A 20,610-nucleotide genomic window follows, 5' to 3' on the forward strand; every position below is an offset into this window, starting at 1 on the left:
AGCTAAAACCTCAGTGCCTGCTGCCACCAAAACCTTCTGCAGGTCTTTTTCAAAGACTCAAGGGTCTTTGAGAAGCTGCCTCCTCAGGAATCTGGTGGCATCTGGTGATGGCTTTCTTGTTCTGCCACGTCTAGGTAGTGTAGCTAATTGAACTTGTGAACTATGCTCCCAACCATATCTCAAGCAACATTCAGCACCCTTGCTATCCTTCTGTATCCTTTTCTCTGAAGTGTTTGGATCACTCTCTTGACTTGGTTAATGTTTCTAACGTGCCATTAAACATCATAGTCAACAAACCTCTAGCGAGCCCAGCTATTTGACATGTTTTATCTCAAGCACACTTGAAGCAACTAATGAAGCTCTTAATGTGCTTGAGACAACCCCTGATTTGCGAATGTATGCTCTCATGATGAATTCTGTTCAGGGGCTTGAATAATTTTGACTGCAACTGTAGTCGTAAGCTGCAGTCCATACCATTTGATTCTGATTAAGTGGAATACAACATATTGGGTATAGGGGCAGCATAAAAACAGTCCAATCCCTTGTTCATGTGGAGACCAGTGCAGCCTGATGATGCATCGGGTCAATTATTTTTCCCTATTGTCTGATCTGAGCATTCATCTTTACGGAGTTGGTGGCAGAGATGGCCATCGGTTGATAGTCCTGTTCATATTGTGTTTTGGATTTGCAGTTTTGGTGCAGAACGACCCACTCTCTGGTCACATTCATCATAAGACCTCGCCAAGCAGATGGTCGTGAAAACAAATCCCATATGAGAGGTTTTGCGTTATTAATGGTCCTGACAAGTTGCACGTTTCTGGAGGCATGCTCTCCGCATTACAGCTGTTTGTGTTGTTTGTATTCTCATTCCATAAATTCCTCAATAACTTTTCCCAAGGGCTTCCTCCAGAACAGTCAGGAACACGTTCGTCTTCAGGTGTCGGCGCCGCGCACCCTACTGCCTGTGTCCAGACATGACCTAGAGAAAGCACACAGCTAGTCCTGTTATGATCTCGCTTTGTGGTAAACATTACATAACACAATGCACTCCCCGTGGAAGAAATCTCTGCACGAAAAGTGTTCTAGATTGTGTTTCCAAAGACTTGTGCACAGTGCCAGGTGGCAGCACAAGAGATGTAAAGCCACCACTAGTTCACCCAGGAGCAGTTGACGTTCTTTGTAATTATCAACACAACCATGTTGGCAAGTGGCCTAAAGGTTAGACGGAGGCCTAGCAATAAGCCTCACCCTCAGAGGACAACCTGTTCAGTTCTTCACATTCCTTTTGAAGTCTGGCAATGGGAATAAACCAGGGCGCTGTACATAGCACCACTAATCTGTTATGTAACTTTTCTTATTTGTGCAACATTAAATTAATTAATTTCTAGGGGTTTTTCGGAAGTCTACAAGCCAGCAGTAACCTGTCTTACATACCAGTACTCTTCCAGAGCATGGTGGGAAACCACTATATGGACATTATAGAAGTGGGATCATCCATTCTGGACCCCTCTTTATAGGCTGTTCTCGAAGAATAGTTCTCTCTCTGGCCAGTCCGTTTATTACATAGTGGAATGTCTGCCACGTAATACTTCATTTCTCCTGTAGTGGCCACTGCAGAAGAAATGTATGGCTGGCGGCAGCTGATCGCCGAGGTTAGAGAATTCAGGTCCCGCTAACTTTCAATAAAATAATTCTTGACACTACCGGGCTAATAATGAGAATAGATGGATAAAATATTCAATTTTAAGAAAAAAAAATGTATAGAAAATAGATGTATTTTTCAGAGCAGATTTGTCAGTTCTTTCAAGCATTGAACCTACAGCTGGGAATTCCTCCTACGCTGTGAGACTTACCTTCAAAGTGCTCGTATCTGCCGTTTTCCTCTGTTTGTAGGCCATACTTGGCCCACATGCCGCGCTGTTTGCACTAATTGCGCCCCACCTGCTCTTTTGATGGCCTCACTCATTAGAGGATGACGCTCTAGTTTGCAAATAAGGGTCTCGTTACTGAATATGATTTAAAATCTCTCTTTTAATGACTGCACGCTTCAGATGAGGATCGGAGATCCGTGGCGCTCGATTAATTTGATTACGGGTTGCGTTAACGAGAATTAAATTGAATAGGAGATAATGGGGATTGTGGAGGGAAAGGAATATAGCCTGCAAGGGGAGGTGGGGGGGGGGGGGGGGGGGCACAAACTCGGACGTGGCGGATTTTCTTGCAGTTTGATAAATTTTTATATTAATTATTTATAACAGATTTATAATTTAATGTTGTTGTTATTAATCTATACTAATTGCTTGGCGCAGCTCCGGAGCGTGTGCGGTAGCATGCAGTGTATGGCAAACCTGGGAAGACTGCTTCTGTGGACTGACTTGGGAGAAAGTACTTTTTATTTTCATGGCTTATGACTCCCTAGTAAAATTGGCTGCAGGGCAACTTACTGAGGACTATATGACTGTCAGAGGTGGAAGGAGACTGACTCGGAACTGTATTCAGAGTTGCCAGGTGAGGGAAGAAGACTGACTTGGGAACTTACTGGGGGCTGTAAAAAAAACTAATGGGGCATTCAGAGCCATCATCAAGTTAAAAATTCTGAACTGCTTCATCTGTTATAAAAAATTCAAGATGGGGTCAATAAAATCTGCAATAAATCTCCTGACCCGGGACTATTACATGGTAACGCTTGATCTAGCAGACGCCTATTACCATGTACCAGTTCACAAAGATTGTCCAAAATTCCTGAAGTTTCCTATTCACATAAAGGATGTTCTCTGCCATTTTCAATACAGGGCCCTTCCAATCGGTCTCTCCAGTGCATCTCAGATTTTCACGAAGGTCATGGCGGATATAGTTGGATTTCTTCATCTGAAGGGGATCCTGATAATCCCTTATCTGGACGACCTTCTGATTGCTACAGACTCTGCCCAGAACCTCATATCTCACCTCAAAATAGTGGAAGGGTCTGTTATCTTCTCTAGGCTGGCTAATCAATCTCAAAAAGTCAGACCTAGTTCCTAGCCAACAGAAGATTTTTGGGGGGTTCTCCTGGATTCTCACCGTCTCTCTTCCTTTCTTCCCCAAGAGAAACAGAGGACATTAATGAACGCCATAATATAATTTCGTTCCAGGAAGACGGCCTCAATAAGAGAGATCATGCATATGTTGAACCTTCTTACATCAACTATTCCCTCGGTGAGACGGGATCAGGCCCACACAAGAATACTACAATCCTTCCTTCTCTCAATATGGGACAAACAGCAGGGTTCTTTGGAAAAGAAAGTAAAAATTCCCGCTCAAGTGAAAAGATCACTCATTTGGTGGATGCTAAAAGAACATTTACAGACAGGAGTCCAGTGGCGTCCAGAAAATCAGATCACAGTCACCACCGATGAAAGCAGCAAAGGGTGGGAGGCCCATACACTACACACCATGTTTCCAGGAACCTGAAGTCATCAGAGAGTTATCTTCAGTTCTAAAAAGCATCGGAAGCCTGCACCACATAATCGGTGTGTCACGAGGGTGTCACGACCGATCGCTGACCCTGTTGTGCCTGAGGTCAGAAGGTTGCAGCGGGTGCCTACGCGCTCTGTTTCTTAAGAGATCGCTCCATGACTTGATGATGAGAATAGATTCCAGTCCAGGTTTTCCTGCTTGGGTTTGCGATCCTTTTTGTCCCATTTAGGAATCTGTGGCTTTTCCTTTCAGCTACTATATATTCTCCCTTTCTGCTTCCCTTGTTGCCAGATATAGGCCTTCTTTCCAGATCTTCTATTCTGACCTCTGGTGGAGTTGGAGTTGCTGTGGAGCTGTTGGAGCTGGAGCTGTTGGATCTGTCTCCCTTTGGGGATTGTTTGTGTTGTTTGTCCTTTCCCCGTTGATACCCTAGGGCAATGATAATGAACCTTTTAGAGACTGAGTCTCGAAACTGAAACCCAAAACCCTTTTATTTTTTGCAAAGTGCCAACATGGCAATTTACCCCGAGTACTACAGTACAGTATAGTATATCTTCCATGTACTTTATCATTTAGTTATAATAGCCTGCCTGCATTCAGTGCTCTGCCTGGGCTGTTCATAGTACGTCTTGTGCTGATGAATGGCAGGAAGAGTCTAAGGCATAGACTTTTTCCAGGGTGCGGGTGCCCACAAAGAGGGCTCTGAGTGCCGCCTCTGGCACCCGTGCCATAGGTTCGCCACCACTGCCCTAGGTGTCAGTGGTGAGGACTAATGCTCCCGCCACCCTATTCACTACCTAGGGCTTATTTCAGGGTAAGCCAGGGACGAGGCACGTGATCGGCGTACGGGTTAGCAGCCCGTCTAGGGACGTCAGGGCAGCCAGGTGCCAGTGCTAGGTGAGTTAGGGGTCACCACTCCTCCCTCTCCCTAGTGGTAGGGTACTCCCCTCCCCTCTGCGCCGCACGTCTGTTACCTGCCAAATCAGACGTGATACAGGGGTCATCATGTAAAAGTTTACTCCGACAATGCAACAACAGTGGCATACCTAAATCACCATGGGGGGGAACGAGGAGTGGGACCCTAGCTGCAGTGTCAGAGACAATTTTTGCATGGTGAGACCCTCGGGGAGGGAAAGTGGTCCCTCAATACAAAGATCTTCAATCAGATTTCAGAGAGATGGGGGTTCCTGATTGTGGATCTTTTCGCCACCAGACAGAACAAAAATTAACAAGAAATTATTTTCTATCAGCCCCCAGGAAGGTCTGGACCAAACAGATGCCCTCTCACTACCATCGTGCAAGGACCTTCTCTATTCATTCCCCCTGTTTTCTCTAATATCAAAAACTTTGATGAAGACAATGGTGAGGGGACCCAGGTAATACTGATCGCCCCTTCCTGGTTGAAAAGATCTTGGTTCCCCCTGCTTATCAGGGGTATACTGGACTCTACACTCCATACCAGACCTTCTCCATCAGGGTCCGTCCTTCTATCCAAACGTTCCACAGCATCATCTAACGGCTTGGAGGTTGAACAGCTCTTATTAAAACTATGGGGCCTTTCTGCCCTTACTGCGCTGCCATTCGAATTCCTGTCGGACATTTCCCTTAGGTTATTAGCATTGAAAACTACCTTTCTTATTGCCATCACGTGGCTAGGAGAGTTGGTGACATTCAGGCTTTTTTCTTGCAAATCACTTGCTGTCCTAGATGATAGGATAATTTAAAAACATTCCCCAGCTTTCCTTCCCAAGGTCTTCTCCAGATTCCATTGTCAGCAAGAATTTACTCTACCATCCTTCTGTTCCTCTCCATCTTCGGAACAAGAGAAAATTTTTTATTGTCTGGACGTAAGAAGATGTCTTCTGGCCTATCTTGATACCACAAAGGAAATTTAGAAGATCTGACCGTCTGTTAGTCCAGTTTCAGGGGGAAAACAGAGGACTAGTAGCCTTCAAGGCTTTGATCGCACGTTGGAATAAACTGGCAATTCTTCGGCTGGACTAAAAGCGCATTCAACAAGGGCCATGTCCACTTCTTGGGCTGAAAGTGGAGCAGCGTCAGTAGATCAGATCTATAGGGCCGCCACATTATCCAATCTGATGACCTTCTTTAGACATTATGAGCTTAATTTCAAGTCTAACCAGGATTTGTTGTTTGGAAAGAAGTCCACCCCCCCCCCAATACTTATTCTCCTAGTAGTGCCGTTGTGGAGGCTATGGGAGACCAGATTACCTGTAAGGGTAATTATCATCTTTTTTGTGTGGAATCGGTGTAAAATAGCAGTTCATTATTTTTTTCTTTTTGGGCTTTTTTGATGAACTCACATTTATCAGATAACCCCTTTAATAATGCAGTGAGAGATGGAAAACGACTTGGTGTGATGGCCCTAAGTTGTTCCTCCTCTTTTTTTGCTGCATAGTGATAAGCGGCGGCGGTGTCGTCCCAGTGACGGCGGCTGTTTGGTACGGACTGGTGCATTAGTTATGACCTTCCATAGGTATTGTCAGCATAACAGAAATGGAATATTTTATTGGTGCAACTGAAACGCGTTTCAAAGACCTGCTGTCCTCAGGCTAGTACCATACATGTGCCAAATGTGTCCTCAATGTGTACGCAGACTAATAGAAGGAGGTCTCATTTTGGAGTCTCGGAGCCATGGCTAGGGGGACAGACAGAGACTGCTGCCGTCCAGAGCAGAACATTAAGTTGCAGGCAGTCCTGTGGACTGCAGCCATCACCCCACAGCGAGAATCCGTCAGAATGTCTCCGTGTAGCCCAGACCGTTTGGTTCTTGTTCTGACTGGCCGTACACTCGGGGGTTAAATGCTCGCACTGCCGGGACTTCTGTTTGGCCGGTGGCCACGTCTAGATACCACATGAAGTGAAAAAAGAATTGATTTAATAATCGTGTGTACGCGCGGAGCGTTGCACCATACCCCCAGAGCGGTTCACTGCACACCTATACGTACGCGCGCTCCAATGCCCTCGGGAGCCTTTCACAACGGCCGCAGTGTTCTGCCAGGTATAACATGGCTGTGTTCTTTCACCTCCGTGTCTCTTTTGGCCATTTATGGTGGTGAGCCCTGCTTATTACCCGCGCCATGAAATCCGGTTTCCTGCTATAAACAAGAGTTTCTGATCCTGAATTGTTCTCGTTAACGGCGACTAAAATATCCAGCGGATTGTGCGAGGTTAATGCCGTGTGTTTTATGTGCTTGAGAATGTGAGTCTGGGGAGTAAAGGTGTATAGAAATGTGCAAAATAAAATTATACTATGTTATCTATAGTATGAGGTAACATATAGTATATTGTAACTATAGTATAGAATGTCAGAGGTACAGTGTAGTATATCAAAGTAACATCATGTATAGTATAGAGGAGCAATGTATAGTATAGAATGTAAGAGGTACAGTGTAATATATCAAAGTAACATCATGTATAGTAGAGAGGAGCAATGTATAGTATAGAATGTAAGAGGTACAGTGTAATATATCAAAGTAACATCATGTATAGTATAGAGGAGCAATGTATAGTATAGAATGTCAGAAGTACAGTGTAATATATCAAAGTAACATCATGTATAGTATAGAGGAGCAATGTATAGTATAGAATGTCAGAGGTACAGTGTAGTATATCAAAGTAACATCATGTATAGTATAGAGGAGCAATGTATAGTATAGAATGTAAGAGGTACAGTGTAATATATCAAAGTAACATCATGTATAGTATAGAGGAGCAATGTATAGTATAGAATGTCAGAGGTACAGTGTAATATATCAAAGTAACATCATGTATAGTATAGAGGAGCAATGTATAGTATAGAATGTAAGAGGTACAGTGTAATATATCAAAGTAACATCATGTATAGTATAGAGGAGCAATGTATAGTATAGAGTGTAAGGGGTACAGTGTAGTATATCAAAGTAACATGTATAGTATAGAGGAGCAATGTATAGTATAGAATGTCAGAGGTACAATGTAGTATATCAAAGTAACATCATGTATAGTATAGAGGAGCAATGTATAGTATAGAGTGTAAGAGGTACAGTGTAATATATCAAATTAACATCATGTATAGTATAGAGGAGCAATGTATAGTATAGAATGTAAGGGGTACAGTGTAGTATATCAAAGTAACATCATGTGTAGTATAGAGGAGCAATGTATAGTATAGAATGTAAGGGGTACAGTGTAGTATATCAAAGTAACATGTATAGTATAGAGGAGCAATGTATAGTATAGAATGTCAGAGGTACAATGTAGTATATCAAAGTAACATCATGTATAGTATAGAGGAGCAATGTGTAGTATAGAATGTAAGAGGTACAGTGTAATATATCAAAGTAACATCATCTATAGTATAGAGGAGCAATGTGTAGTATAGAATGTAAGAGGTACAGTGTAATATATCAAAGTAACATCATGTGTAGTATAGAGGAGCAATGTATAGAATGTAAGAGGTACAGTGTAATATATCAAAGTAACATCATGTGTAGTATAGAGGAGCAATGTATAGTATAGAATGTCAGAGGTACAGTGTAATATATCAAAGTAACATCATGTATAGTATAGAGGAGCAATGTATAGTATAGAATGTCAGAGGTACAGTGTAATATATCAAAGTAACATCATGTATAGTATAGAGGAGCAATGTATAGTATAGAATGTAAGAGGTACAGTGTAATATATCAAAGTAACATCATGTATAGTATAGAGGAGCAATGTATAGTATAGAATGTCAGAGGTACAGTGTAATATATCAAAGTAACATCATGTATAGTATAGAGGAGCAATGTATAGTATAGAATGTAAGAGGTACAGTGTAATATATCAAAGTAACATCATGTATAGTATAGAGGAGCAATGTATAGTATAGAATGTAAGGGGTACAGTGTAGTATATCAAAGTAACATGTATAGTATAGAGGAGCAATGTATAGTATAGAATGTAAGCGGTACAGTGTAGTATATCAAAGTAACATCATGTATAGTATAGAGGAGCAATGTATAGTATAGAGTGTAAGGGGTACAGTGTAGTATATCAAAGTAACATGTATAGTATAGAGGAGCAATGTATAGTATAGAATGTCAGAGGTACAATGTAGTATATCAAAGTAACATCATGTATAGTATAGAGGAGCAATGTATAGTATAGAGTGTAAGAGGTACAGTGTAATATATCAAAGTAACATCATGTATAGTATAGAGGAGCAATGTATAGTATAGAATGTAAGGGGTACAGTGTAGTATATCAAAGTAACATCATGTGTAGTATAGAGGAGCAATGTATAGTATAGAATGTAAGGGGTACAGTGTAGTATATCAAAGTAACATGTATAGTATAGAGGAGCAATGTATAGTATAGAATGTCAGAGGTACAATGTAGTATATCAAAGTAACATCATGTATAGTATAGAGGAGCAATGTGTAGTATAGAATGTAAGGGGTACAGTGTAGTATATCAAAGTAACATGTATAGTATAGAGGAGCAATGTATAGTATAGAATGTCAGAGGTACAATGTAGTATATCAAAGTAACATCATGTATAGTATAGAGGAGCAATGTGTAGTATAGAATGTAAGAGGTACAGTGTAATATATCAAAGTAACATCATGTGTAGTATAGAGGAGCAATGTATAGAATGTAAGAGGTACAGTGTAATATATCAAAGTAACATCATGTATAGTATAGAGGAGCAATGTGTAGTATAGAATGTAAGAGGTACAGTGTAATATATCAAAGTAACATCATGTGTAGTATAGAGGAGCAATGTATAGTATAGAATGTCAGAGGTACAGTGTAATATATCAAAGTAACATCATGTATAGTATAGAGGAGCATAACGTATAGTATAGAATGTAAGGGGTACAGTGTAATATAATGTATACCAGGGATGACCAACCTGCAGCCCTCCAGCTGTTGTAAAACTACAACTCCCACCATGCCCTGCTGTAGGCTGATATCTGTAGGCTGTTCGGGCATGCTGGGAGTTGTAGTTTTTCAACAACTGGAGAGCCACAGGTTGGCCATCCCTGCATTATACCTTCGCATGATATAAAAGCTCATAATGCATAGTATAATTTATAGTTTAGGCTTCCACTAATAGCACTTAATATGTATTATACAATAAAGCGACGTAATATACAGTACAGACCAAAAGTTTGGACACACCTTCTCATTCAAAGAGTTTTCTTTATTTTCATGACTATGAAGGCATCAAAACTATGAATTAACACATGTGGAATTATATACATAACAAACAAGTGTGAAACAACTGAAAATATGTCATATTCTAGGTTCTTCAAAGTAGCCACCTTTTGCTTTGATTACTGCTTTGCACACTCTTAGCATTCTCTTGATGAGCTTCAAGAGGAAGTCCCCTGAAATGGTCTTCCAACAGTCTTGAAGGAGTTCCCAGAGATGCTTAGCACTTGTTGGCCCTTTTGCCTTCACTCTGCGGTCCAGCTCACCCCAAACCATCTCGATTGGGTTCAGGTCCGGTGACTGTGGAGGCCAGGTCATCTGGCGCAGCACCCCATCACTCTCCTTCATGGTCAAATAGCCCTTACTTTCAAAGTTTTCCCAATTTTTCGGCTGACTGACTGACCTTCATTTCTTAAAGTAATGATGGCCACTCGTTTTTCTTTACTTAGCTGCTCTTTTCTTGCCATAATACAAATTCTAACAGTCTATTCAGGAGGACTATCAGCTGTGTATCCACCTGACTTCTCCTCAACGCCACTGATGGTCCCAACCCCATTTATAAGGCAAGAAATACCACTTATTAAACCTGACAGGGCACACCTGTGAAGTGAAAACCATTTCAGGGGACTACCTCTTGAAGCTCATCAAGAGAATGCCAAGAGTGTGCAAAGCAGTAATCAAAGCAAAAGGTGGCTACTTTGAAGAACCTAGAATATGACATATTTTCAGTTGTTTCACACTTGTTTGTTATGTATATAATTCCACATGTGTTAATTCATAGTTTTGATGCCTTCATAGTCATGAAAATAAAGAAAACTCTTTGAATGAGAAGGTATGTCCAAACTTTTGGTCTGTACTGTATGTAGAATATAAACACATATAGTATAGTATATAGTGCAGTATATAGTAACTGATATAGTATAATATAAACACATCATGTATAGTATATAGTGCAGTATATAGTAACTGATATAGTATAATATAAACACATCATGTATAGTATATAGTGCAGTATATAGTAACTGATATAGTATAATATAAACACATCATGTATAGTATATAGTGCAGTATATAGTAACTGATATAGTATAATATAAACACATCATGTATAGTATATAGTGCAGTATATAGTAACTTGTATAGTATAATATAAACACATATAGTATAGTATATAGTGCAGTATATAGTAACTTGTATAGTATAATATAAACACATCATGTATAGTATATAGTGCAGTATATAGTAACTGATATAGTATGATATAAACACATCATGTATAGTATATAGTGCAGTATATAGTAACTTGTATAGTATATAGTGCAGTATATAGTAACTTGTATAGTATAATATAAACACATATAGTATAGTATATAGTGCAGTATATAGTAACTTGTATAGTATGATATAAACACATATAGTATAGTATATAGTGCAGTATATTGTAACTTGTATAGTATAATATAAACACATAACACATAGTATAACAATCTATAGTACATAACATAAGGTCACATACGTCCTAAGTATATTAGAACTTTTCGGCAGGTCACTCTGTTTTGTCCAGTAAATATGTGGCTGCACTACTGAAGCCCGTTGGGGTCCGCCCGTGTCCAGGCCTTCCCTCACGTGTCTTATCTTTCTTTGCAGGTTACCTTAAGTGCGACACCGATGACGGCTGCGACAACAAAGAGGAAGAAGGAGGTGGAGGAGAGGAGCTGTTTGACACGGTCCACTCCTCCATTGTATCTGGGGAGAGTATCCGCTTCTTCGTGAATGTCAATCTGGAAGGACCGCAGAGTGCGACAGGTGGGTGCCGGCCGTGTCTCCGTCGACGCTTGTTTTCTGCAGTTGCTCCTTAGCAGCAGGCTGTATTCATTGTGGAAGTATGTAGGCTGCTGCCGAGGAGCAAGTAAGGAGCGCCCGGCTGCATTTTGGAATGGTCGCACAAATCTCCCTTCGTTTTGCGGGGCTTGTGATCGGTCATAACGGCTGATCATCTCAGCGCTGGGGGAAGCTGCTCCATGCAGAATTATGAAAATGATCTTCCCCTTTAAGCTGCCCATAAATCGGAATATAAAGCCAAACCTAAAATCCTAATGCTTTTTATGTCTTTATGCAAACGTTCTCCCCTGGTAATGTCACCAGCGGTGTGGGAAGCATAATGTGGACCTCCGATGTAATAATACAGAACGTGCTCCCGGAAGGAAAGCGGCAAGTCCTCGTCTATTCACAATCCTAGAATACAATAACTGCCGGCTGACACAATGAGGCCGATCACCAAGACAAGGGAACCAAGATGTTCAAAGCATTGCTGGAATAGTGAGGGTTAATGTGTCATGGGCATCTCAGAGGTGGTGCATTATAAGTCCACCATTATACGTCATTGTACGGTATACATATATAATCCATTTAAATCGTTAAGTCACTGAGTGCATGTATTATTACTTATCCTGGGTTATTATACTCCAGAGCTGCATTCACTATTCTGCTGGTGCAGTCACTGTGCACATACATTACATTATTTATCCTGTACTGATCCTGAGTTACATTCTGTATTATACTCCAGAGCTGCACTCACTATTCTGCTGGAGGAGTCACTGTGTACATACATTACTTATCCTGTACTGATCCTGAGTTACATCCTGTATTATACCCCAGAGCTGCACTCACTATTCTGCTGGTGCAGTCACTGTGTACATACATTACATTACTTATCCTGTATTGATCCTGAGTTACATTCTGTATTATACTCCAGAGCTGCACTCACTATTCTGCTGGAGGAGTCACTGTGTACATACATTACTTATCCTGTACTGATCCTGAGTTACATCCTGTATTATACTCCAGAGCTGCACTCACTATTCTGCTGGTGGAGTCACTGTGTACATACATTATATTACTTATCCTGTACTGATCCTGAGTTACATCCTGTATTATACTCCAGAGCTGCACTCACTATTCTGCTGGTGGAGTCACTGTGTACATACATTACATTACTTATCCTGTACTGATCCTGAGTTACATCCTGTATTATACCCCAGAGCTGCAATCACTATTCTGCTGGTGCAGTCACTGTGTACATACATTACTTATCCTGTACTGATCCTGAGTTACATCCTGTATTATACTGCAGAGCTGCACTCACTATTCTGCTGGTGCAGTCACTGTGTACATACATTACTTATCCTGTACTGATCCTGAGTTACATCCTGTATTATACTCCAGAGCTGCACTCCCTATTCTGCTGGTGCAGTCACTGTGTACATACATTACATTACTTATCCTGTACTGATCCTGAGTTACATCCTGTATTATACTCCAGAGCTGCACTCACTATTCTGCTGGTGCAGTCACTGTGTACATATATTACATTACTTATCCTGTACTGATCCTGAGTTACATCCTGTATTATACTCCAGAGCTGCACTCACTATTCTGCTGGTGGAGTCACTGTGTACATACATTACATTACTTATCCTGTACTGATCCTGAGTTACATCCTGTATTATACTCCAGAGCTGCCCTCACTATTCTGCTGGTGGAGTCACTGTGTACATACATTACTTATCCTGTACTGATCCTCAGTTACATCCTGTATTATACTCCAGAGCTGCCCTCACTATTCTGCTGGTGCAGTCACTGTGTACATACATTACTTATCCTGTACTGATCCTGAGTTACATCCTGTATTATACTCCAGAGCTGCACTCACTATTCTGCTGGTGCAGTCACTGTGTACATACATTATTTATCCTGTACTGATCCTGAGTTACATCCTGTATTATACTCCAGAGCTGCACTCCCTATTCTGCTGGTGGAGTCACTGTGTACATACATTACATTACTTATCCTGTACTGATCCTGAGTTACATCCTGTATTATACTCCAGAGCTGCACTCACTATTCTGCTGGTGGAGTCACTGTGTACATACATTACATTACTTATCCTGTACTGATCCTGAGTTACATCCTGTATTATACCCCAGAGCTGCACTCCCTATTCTGCTGGTGCAGTCACTGTGTACATACATTACTTATCCTGTACTGATCCTGAGTTACATCCTGTATTATACTCCAGAGCTGCACTCGCTGTTCTGCTGGTGCAGTCACTGTGTACATACATTACTTATCCTGTACTGATCCTGAGTTACATCCTGTATTATCCTCCAGAGCTGCACTCACTATTCTGCTGGTGGAGTCACTGTGTACATACATTACATTACTTATCCTGTACTGATCCTGAGTTACATCCTGTATTATACTCCAGAGCTGCACTTACTATTCTGCTGGAGGAGTCACTGTGTACATACATTACATTACTTATCCTGTACTGATCCTGAGTTACATCCTGTATTATACTCCAGAGCTGCACTCACTATTCTGCTGGTGGAGTCACTGTGTACCTACATTACATTACTTATCCTATACTGATCCTGAGTTACATCCTGTATTATCCTCCAGAGCTGCACTCACTATTCTGCTGGTGCAGTCACTGTGTACATACATTACTTATCCTGTACTGATCCTGAGCTACATCCTGTATTATACTCCAGAGCTGCACTCACTATTCTGCTGGTTTTTGCACACAGTCACCATGCTTATTTTATGTCACACCCCTAACAGTTTAGCTGAGTTTCTATAAAGCGCAGGGTGTAGTCGAGATGTCAAGTTATTGGTAAAGACCCTGAAGCACACAATGTACAGAATATAATGGGGGGGCTACATGAAAGGACACTGGGAGCAGACACACGACACATGACACCCGACACATGACACCCGACATATGACACATGACAGTGCTTCTGGGCAGAGAGCGGGGGGTTATGCTATAAGAACTGTCACATCTAGGCAATCCTCTCTAATGAGTGTAGTAGTACCTTATCCCCTGCAGGGGGCAGTCTGTCCTATATAATGTACTCTCACAGATGCGCCACCGGTCAGTGTATATATATATATATGTGCCCCGTCCTGATTGTGGCCCATGTGCCATAGAAATCTTCTAACCCTCTGGTATATTGGGGCACATCGGAGCCATTTGCAGGGAGACTCTCATCCTCCCCATCTCCCCCCCCTCTGCCGTCTTCCAGACGCTGCTCGCTGGCATTTTCTTGTGTTTACCGCTGGCACTTATCACCAGTATAAATAATGCAGTATTTTCTGTGTATGCCCAGGCAGTGCCAGATGGAAAGCGCAGGCGGGGATAGTGCGTCTCCTAATATCTCTCCCTGTGTGTGCCAGGGCAGAGGGTGAGCGCTGCATAATGCCACACTGCTGCGCATCCATTTTATATCACAGCCCCATTCTTCTATCTGCCAAGGAAGCTTCTTAAAGGGGCACTCCACCTAAAGTTTTTTGGTGCATGCTTTCCCCAACATAAGAGGGCGCTCTTCTAATCTGGTGGAGGTCAGCTTGCACTTCATCTGGGGCCAGCAACATGCCTGACGTGATGCCGTTTGGTAAAACACCCAAGTTAGACCCCTTAGTGTAATGTTACTATAGGCATGATTACCTTTAGCAGTAGGAATGTTATCAGGGCAAATTTTAGGCAATGAGAACCTGGCAACCGAAACTCACTTTTTGACTCCTTTACTGTCCCTGAACCCCCAGGGTATCAAAAATAACCCCCGTAACTGCTCTAGACCACCAGGGAAATGAAGTGTGGTTACTGTGCTGCTATAGACCCTCAGGACATGTAAATTGACCCACATCACTGCTTGAGACCACCTGTGAATTTACAGCTGAACATTGTAGTGTCCTAGACCACCAGGGAATATACATTTAACCCCATCGCCGCTGGAGACCCCCAGGGAATTTAGTTAAACATTTGACTACCTTAGGAGTGTAAAATTGACCCCACCACTTCCTGAGACCACCAGGGAATTTCTAATTAAGCATTTCACCACCTGAGACCACCCATCGAGTGTAAAATTGACCCATCACTGCTTTAGACCACCAGGGAATTTAGGGGTTAATGTCTGTATTATCAAAGGAAGGATGGCAGTAATTAGAAAGTGACTGCGGACCAAAGACAAACGGCATTAAGAGTGGTCAGAATCCTGCCAAGAAATGGTGGTGGTCTTCTAGAGCTGGACTGTTAGGATTTTTAGAGTATAAATGACACTATTTGAATACTTGATGATTAATGATATATACCGGCGTCTATCAACTAATATTACATATTGTGTGATAATATCATCTACCATACATCCTGTGGGTGTTCGATGACCATATCCGGGCTCCAGATGGCGACCAAAATGGTCGCCAATGCGACTTAGCATTGCAAAGTGACGACAAGACTTTGTAGTCTTGTCGCCATTTGCGCCTAGACCCTCCACTGCTCTGCCGCTTTCACAAGCGGACATGGCACGCGCTGCTGTCAGTGCGCGCCATGTTCTCCTCAGCAGCACAGGAGAGAAGGAGGCAGTCCTTCCCCCCTGTACCGCCGCTGCCACCAACGGACTGATAGAAGCGAGGAGGAGGAGGGGACGGGCTGTGGCCACTGCGCCACCAATGAATATAGTTTATGCCTGAATACAAACGCAGGCTGCAGGTGCCGGCCATATCCCATACCCTGCCTCTATGACTGTGTGCTGCAATCCGCCGCTATTAACCCCTCAGGTGCGGCACCTGAGGGGTTAATTGCAGGGGATTACAGTGCGCAGTCAGTATGGGATATGGCCGGCACCCGCAGCCTGTGTTTGTATTCAGGCATAAACTATATTCATTGGTGGCTCAGTGCACCCCCAACCCCCCCAGTATTATAACTATTATAGTCATTGGTGGCAGTGGCCACAAGGTCCCCTCCCCTCCTCTCATTGGTGGTACAGTGGCAGCTTCTGATCGGAACCCCAGCAGTGTAAGCCTGGAGCTCCGATTGGTTACCATGGCAGCCATGGTCAGCTCACTGCTGCTGTGTGTACTATGCATCGGGCAGCAGGGAGAGTGTGAAGTCCTATTCACCCTGATAGAGATCTATCAGGGTGAATAGGACAAGGGATGAAAGATTCCAGGTTCTAGCCCTTAAGGGGAAAAATGGTTATTAAATAAAAAGTAAAAAATAATAAAAAAATAAAAAAACAAACCCCAAAATATTAAGTTTAAATCACCCCCTTTCCCAATTTTACATATAAAATATATAAACAATAAATAAATATTACATATCGCCACACCCAAAAAAGTGCAAACTATTAAAATATTTAAAATATCTCCTATGTGGTGAACGCCGTAAAAATAAAAAACATGCAATTTGCCATTTTTTAGTCACCTTGTCCCGACAAAAATTAGGATCAGACTGTTCTATTATGGTCCAGACGTTCCATAAAATGTGGAATGCACGCGGCTTTTTTGGCGTTTTATTTTTCTTCCTCACATGAATGCCGCCTCTTGTTTATGACCAGGCGACACAATGCCCCGAGCAGCCTCACCTCTCAGAACTTCTGCTCCATGGCTTTGAAGCCCGCTCGAGGGTCTCCATCCGTATGGCTTCCTGTCCTGATAACACAAGGCGGCGGCACGCTGGCTGTCCTACTGCGTTGCTATTAATGCCTGACATAGAGATGAAAGGACACGTCCTCCAGATAAGAGAGGTCCCCGGAGAGTCTTATGGAGAGAAGTGTGACGTGACATGATTCTCTGGGAAACCGGGGGACCCAGACGTCCAAAAGCGAAGGCGTCGCTGCAAAACTAGATGCCATACAGTGGGCATATGCCACTGGAAGGAACGCAGAGGGCATCATCCAGTGTGAGGCCACCTGAACACCTTATATAACGGGGCGCAGCATTCATAGGGCTGATTTTTCTGGTGGTGCCAAACGGGCCAAGAGAGGAATTGCCGGCCGTTAGGAGTAACTGAGCGTACGATCCCACCTGGACGAGGGGCCAAGTCACTTGCAGCATTCTGTAATCATCGTTGTGGGGGAGAGCGGTTTTCTTAGCGGGAATCATAGGTGCCCCCCTTACTGTGCAGCCCTGCGGCACCTGGCACGAATTCCCACCTGTGACGAATACAACACACATTTACTTGGCGCCAGTAGCGTTTCCGATGAGGGAGAGGGTCATGGTCACACCACTTATTTCTTGGAGGGGGTGGGGGTGGTCTTCATTTCCTTGGTATTCATGGGACTGTACAAGGAAATTCTTTTGCATCAGGGTGTGCAGAGTTTAAGGGATTTTATTGACTCCAGTGCGTTTGATTTCATTTCATTTCTGGAGTTCTAACCGGATACATAATACAGTCAGCATTACATTTCTGCTCATTTACAGTATAGCAGCCCCTTCTTCAGTACAGTCTACTATATTTGCAGTATAATGCAGTTTACATCCTGTATTATACTCCAGAGCTGCACTCCCTATTCTGCTGGTGCAGTCACTGTGTACATACATTACATTATTTATCCTGTACTGATCCTGAATTACATCTTGTATTATACTCCAGAGCTGCACTCACTATTCTGCTGGTGCAGTCACTGTGTACATACATTACTTATCCTGTACTGATCCTGAGTTACATCCTGTATTATACTCCAGAGCTGCACTCACTATTGACTCACTGTTAATCAGACCGTTTGACTGCTTTTGAGTTAATGACTAGTGATTGTCTGTCCATATGTTGATGGGTAGGACTATATACTAGTTGTTCACACAAGCCACAGAGAAGTGGTCATCACTTGAATTTTCTACTTGACGATGGTTTCCGAATGTCAGCAGAATCTTTGTAACAAAGAAAAAAATTATCTTAAAATACCACAAAAGAAGGATATGAAGTGATGCTGTTGCTCCTCATAAGGTGGAGTTGTGTTGTAATCTATCTTTCTTTTGCTCCAGCAGAAAACGAGTGCCATGGCTGTGTATTGCTGCACACATCAAGAAAAGTAAGTGAACCTTGATGAACTTATCTGATTCCTATGATTTGATTCATTACAGTAGACAAAGGCTGGGGGAATCCATGGTGTCAGCTCACCAGCTATTTCTTGCTGGCAGCCATCTTTTAGATGTTTTTCTATTCAGTGTATGAAGGTCTTCTTGTTGGGCTGCTTTTGTGAGTCGGACCTGTATTACTTGATTACCTGTAGTTTTCTCCATCTTTCCAATGAGGAACTGCTTTCTGTATTCCCTAATAGAGCAGTAAGAAACTTCTGTGACCACTCCGATGCAGGTAGCTATAGGTTCTCAAAAGGTGGTCACCAAGGCAGGAAGCCAAGAGGTTGCCAGGCAGTATGAATTCAAAGGGTTGTCCAAGGGGGGAAGCGCACTAGGAGGGCCTCAGAACATGGTAAAAATAAGGGACACACACCCGTAAAAATTGTCCCAACCCTGCAGTTTCTGTAATAAATGGGTTCCCGCTGGTGTAGTTGCCTGGTCCAGCTAATCACTGGCTGAGGTGGCCACCAGCTGTTTATGAAGGATTTTCATCTCCTGGACAACCCAAGCTGCAAAGGTTCCAATCTTGTAAAACCTTTTCTCATTCCACCTTCCGTCTATGGCCATCTTACTGGTAGTCACCTCTATATGAAGGAGAAAGGAGTCCATGGAGAGTATGGGAGACATGTTCCTGGCCTGGAATAAGACACATTCCTCCCTGAATGAAGCAGAGCCTGCGTTGTTGACTTGTTGATGTTGCGGAGCCGGAGGCTGCCGCACCACAAGCCGTCTAGAATTAAGCTTTATGACTTCAGTTGTTTTGTTCTCGTTACCGTCCCTAGTAGACGTGATCTTCAGAATGTGGAATTCATCTTAATTAAACCCATGCTTTTATACCAAGCAGATTGAGGCAGTAGAGCCCTGCGGCTTCACTCTATCCCTTTTCTAAATCCCGGAGACCGCTAAAACCCGCAGCTCTTTTATTAATTTATCCTGCCATTTAGATGCAGCGACGCTCTAATTTACAAACTGGTCGGAGATGAAATGATGGCAGTTTCAAGCTAGCTGTTCTTTCAGTAGTGAGGGGTGAAGACCATGTCCTTGAAATGCCGTTCATAGATACAAACAGTAACCAGCCCTCCTCTCGATAGTCCGTATATCTATGGTAACAGAATGCCTGTCCCCGACCAGTGGAAATCCCTTTACCTCGTCAACACATCTTGTCAAGAAAGAGACCACTTGTCCTGAGATCTTGTTGATTACCTGAGGCCACATCCTGGTCTCCTGTGATATCTGCCCTCAGGGAAGAGTTGGGACAGCCCCATACACGTTAGATGGCTGCCCTTTCCTGCTGAAGTTGGTGTTAAAGTTGACAATGTTCTTTTGACTAAAAGAGTTGTCCAGCTGGCCCAAATTTTTGGTAAATGGCGCCAAATTAATATTTTTTTTTATTAATAAAAGAAGGCATATTTACCCGCACTGATCACCCACCACTCCCGTTCTGATGCTCACTGAGTCTGTACTCTTTGGCTTGAAGGAAACTGCAGGAAAGCCCTGCTCAGGCGGATTACTTCTGTGGCCATTGAGATCATCTCCTACCATTTCCCGTGTGCCAAGCCTGGTTTTAAGAAATAGACCAGTGAGAACTCAGTAACTGTTGGAACTGGGTCTTGCAGTTGGACATGTGGTGTTTTGAGGTGGTCCACATGTTGTAGTCCATCTTCTAGAGCTTTGCAGACCTTGACACCAAGAGTCTTCAGACCTGCAGAACCAGGAGTCCGTCTGTGCTCGATGAATTGTTTGTAGGAACTATCTGCCTACTGTTATACCAGACTGCACTGGGATCGGGGACTTGGTTAAAATAATGTCTAGACTGGTGACGGATCATAGGTAGGCAGATGATCATGCCAAAAACAGTTTGTCAAAAAAATCCGACATGACCAAACAGCTTGTCAACAGAGCCCATAGTGTGCTTATACACATTAGTTGGTTGTCCCCTCTCATCTAATGTGTATGAACAGCTTAAAGGGGTTGTCCAGGATTAGAAAAAACATGACTGCCTTATTTCAAAAATGGCACCACCCTTGTCGA

General features: G+C 42.7%; 1 protein-coding gene across 2 annotated transcripts in view; it reads left to right on the forward strand.

Annotated features, from left to right (window-relative positions):
• The window catches only part of SLC4A11 (solute carrier family 4 member 11), a 135,517-nt gene that overhangs the window by 54,533 nt on the left and 60,374 nt on the right, over positions 1 to 20,610 (forward strand). The window contains exons 3-4 of one of the 2 annotated variants that reach the window (XM_040419333.1): positions 11,308 to 11,466; positions 18,484 to 18,530. In XM_040419333.1, the coding sequence (XP_040275267.1) occupies positions 11,308 to 11,466; positions 18,484 to 18,530 (206 nt within the window). The remainder of the gene's footprint in view (positions 1 to 11,307; positions 11,467 to 18,483; positions 18,531 to 20,610) is intronic. The other variant, XM_040419334.1, reaches the window with a different exon arrangement.

This window comes from Bufo bufo, chromosome 2 (genome assembly GCF_905171765.1).
Source record: "Bufo bufo chromosome 2, aBufBuf1.1, whole genome shotgun sequence".
Taxonomy (NCBI): Eukaryota; Metazoa; Chordata; class Amphibia; order Anura; family Bufonidae; genus Bufo; species Bufo bufo.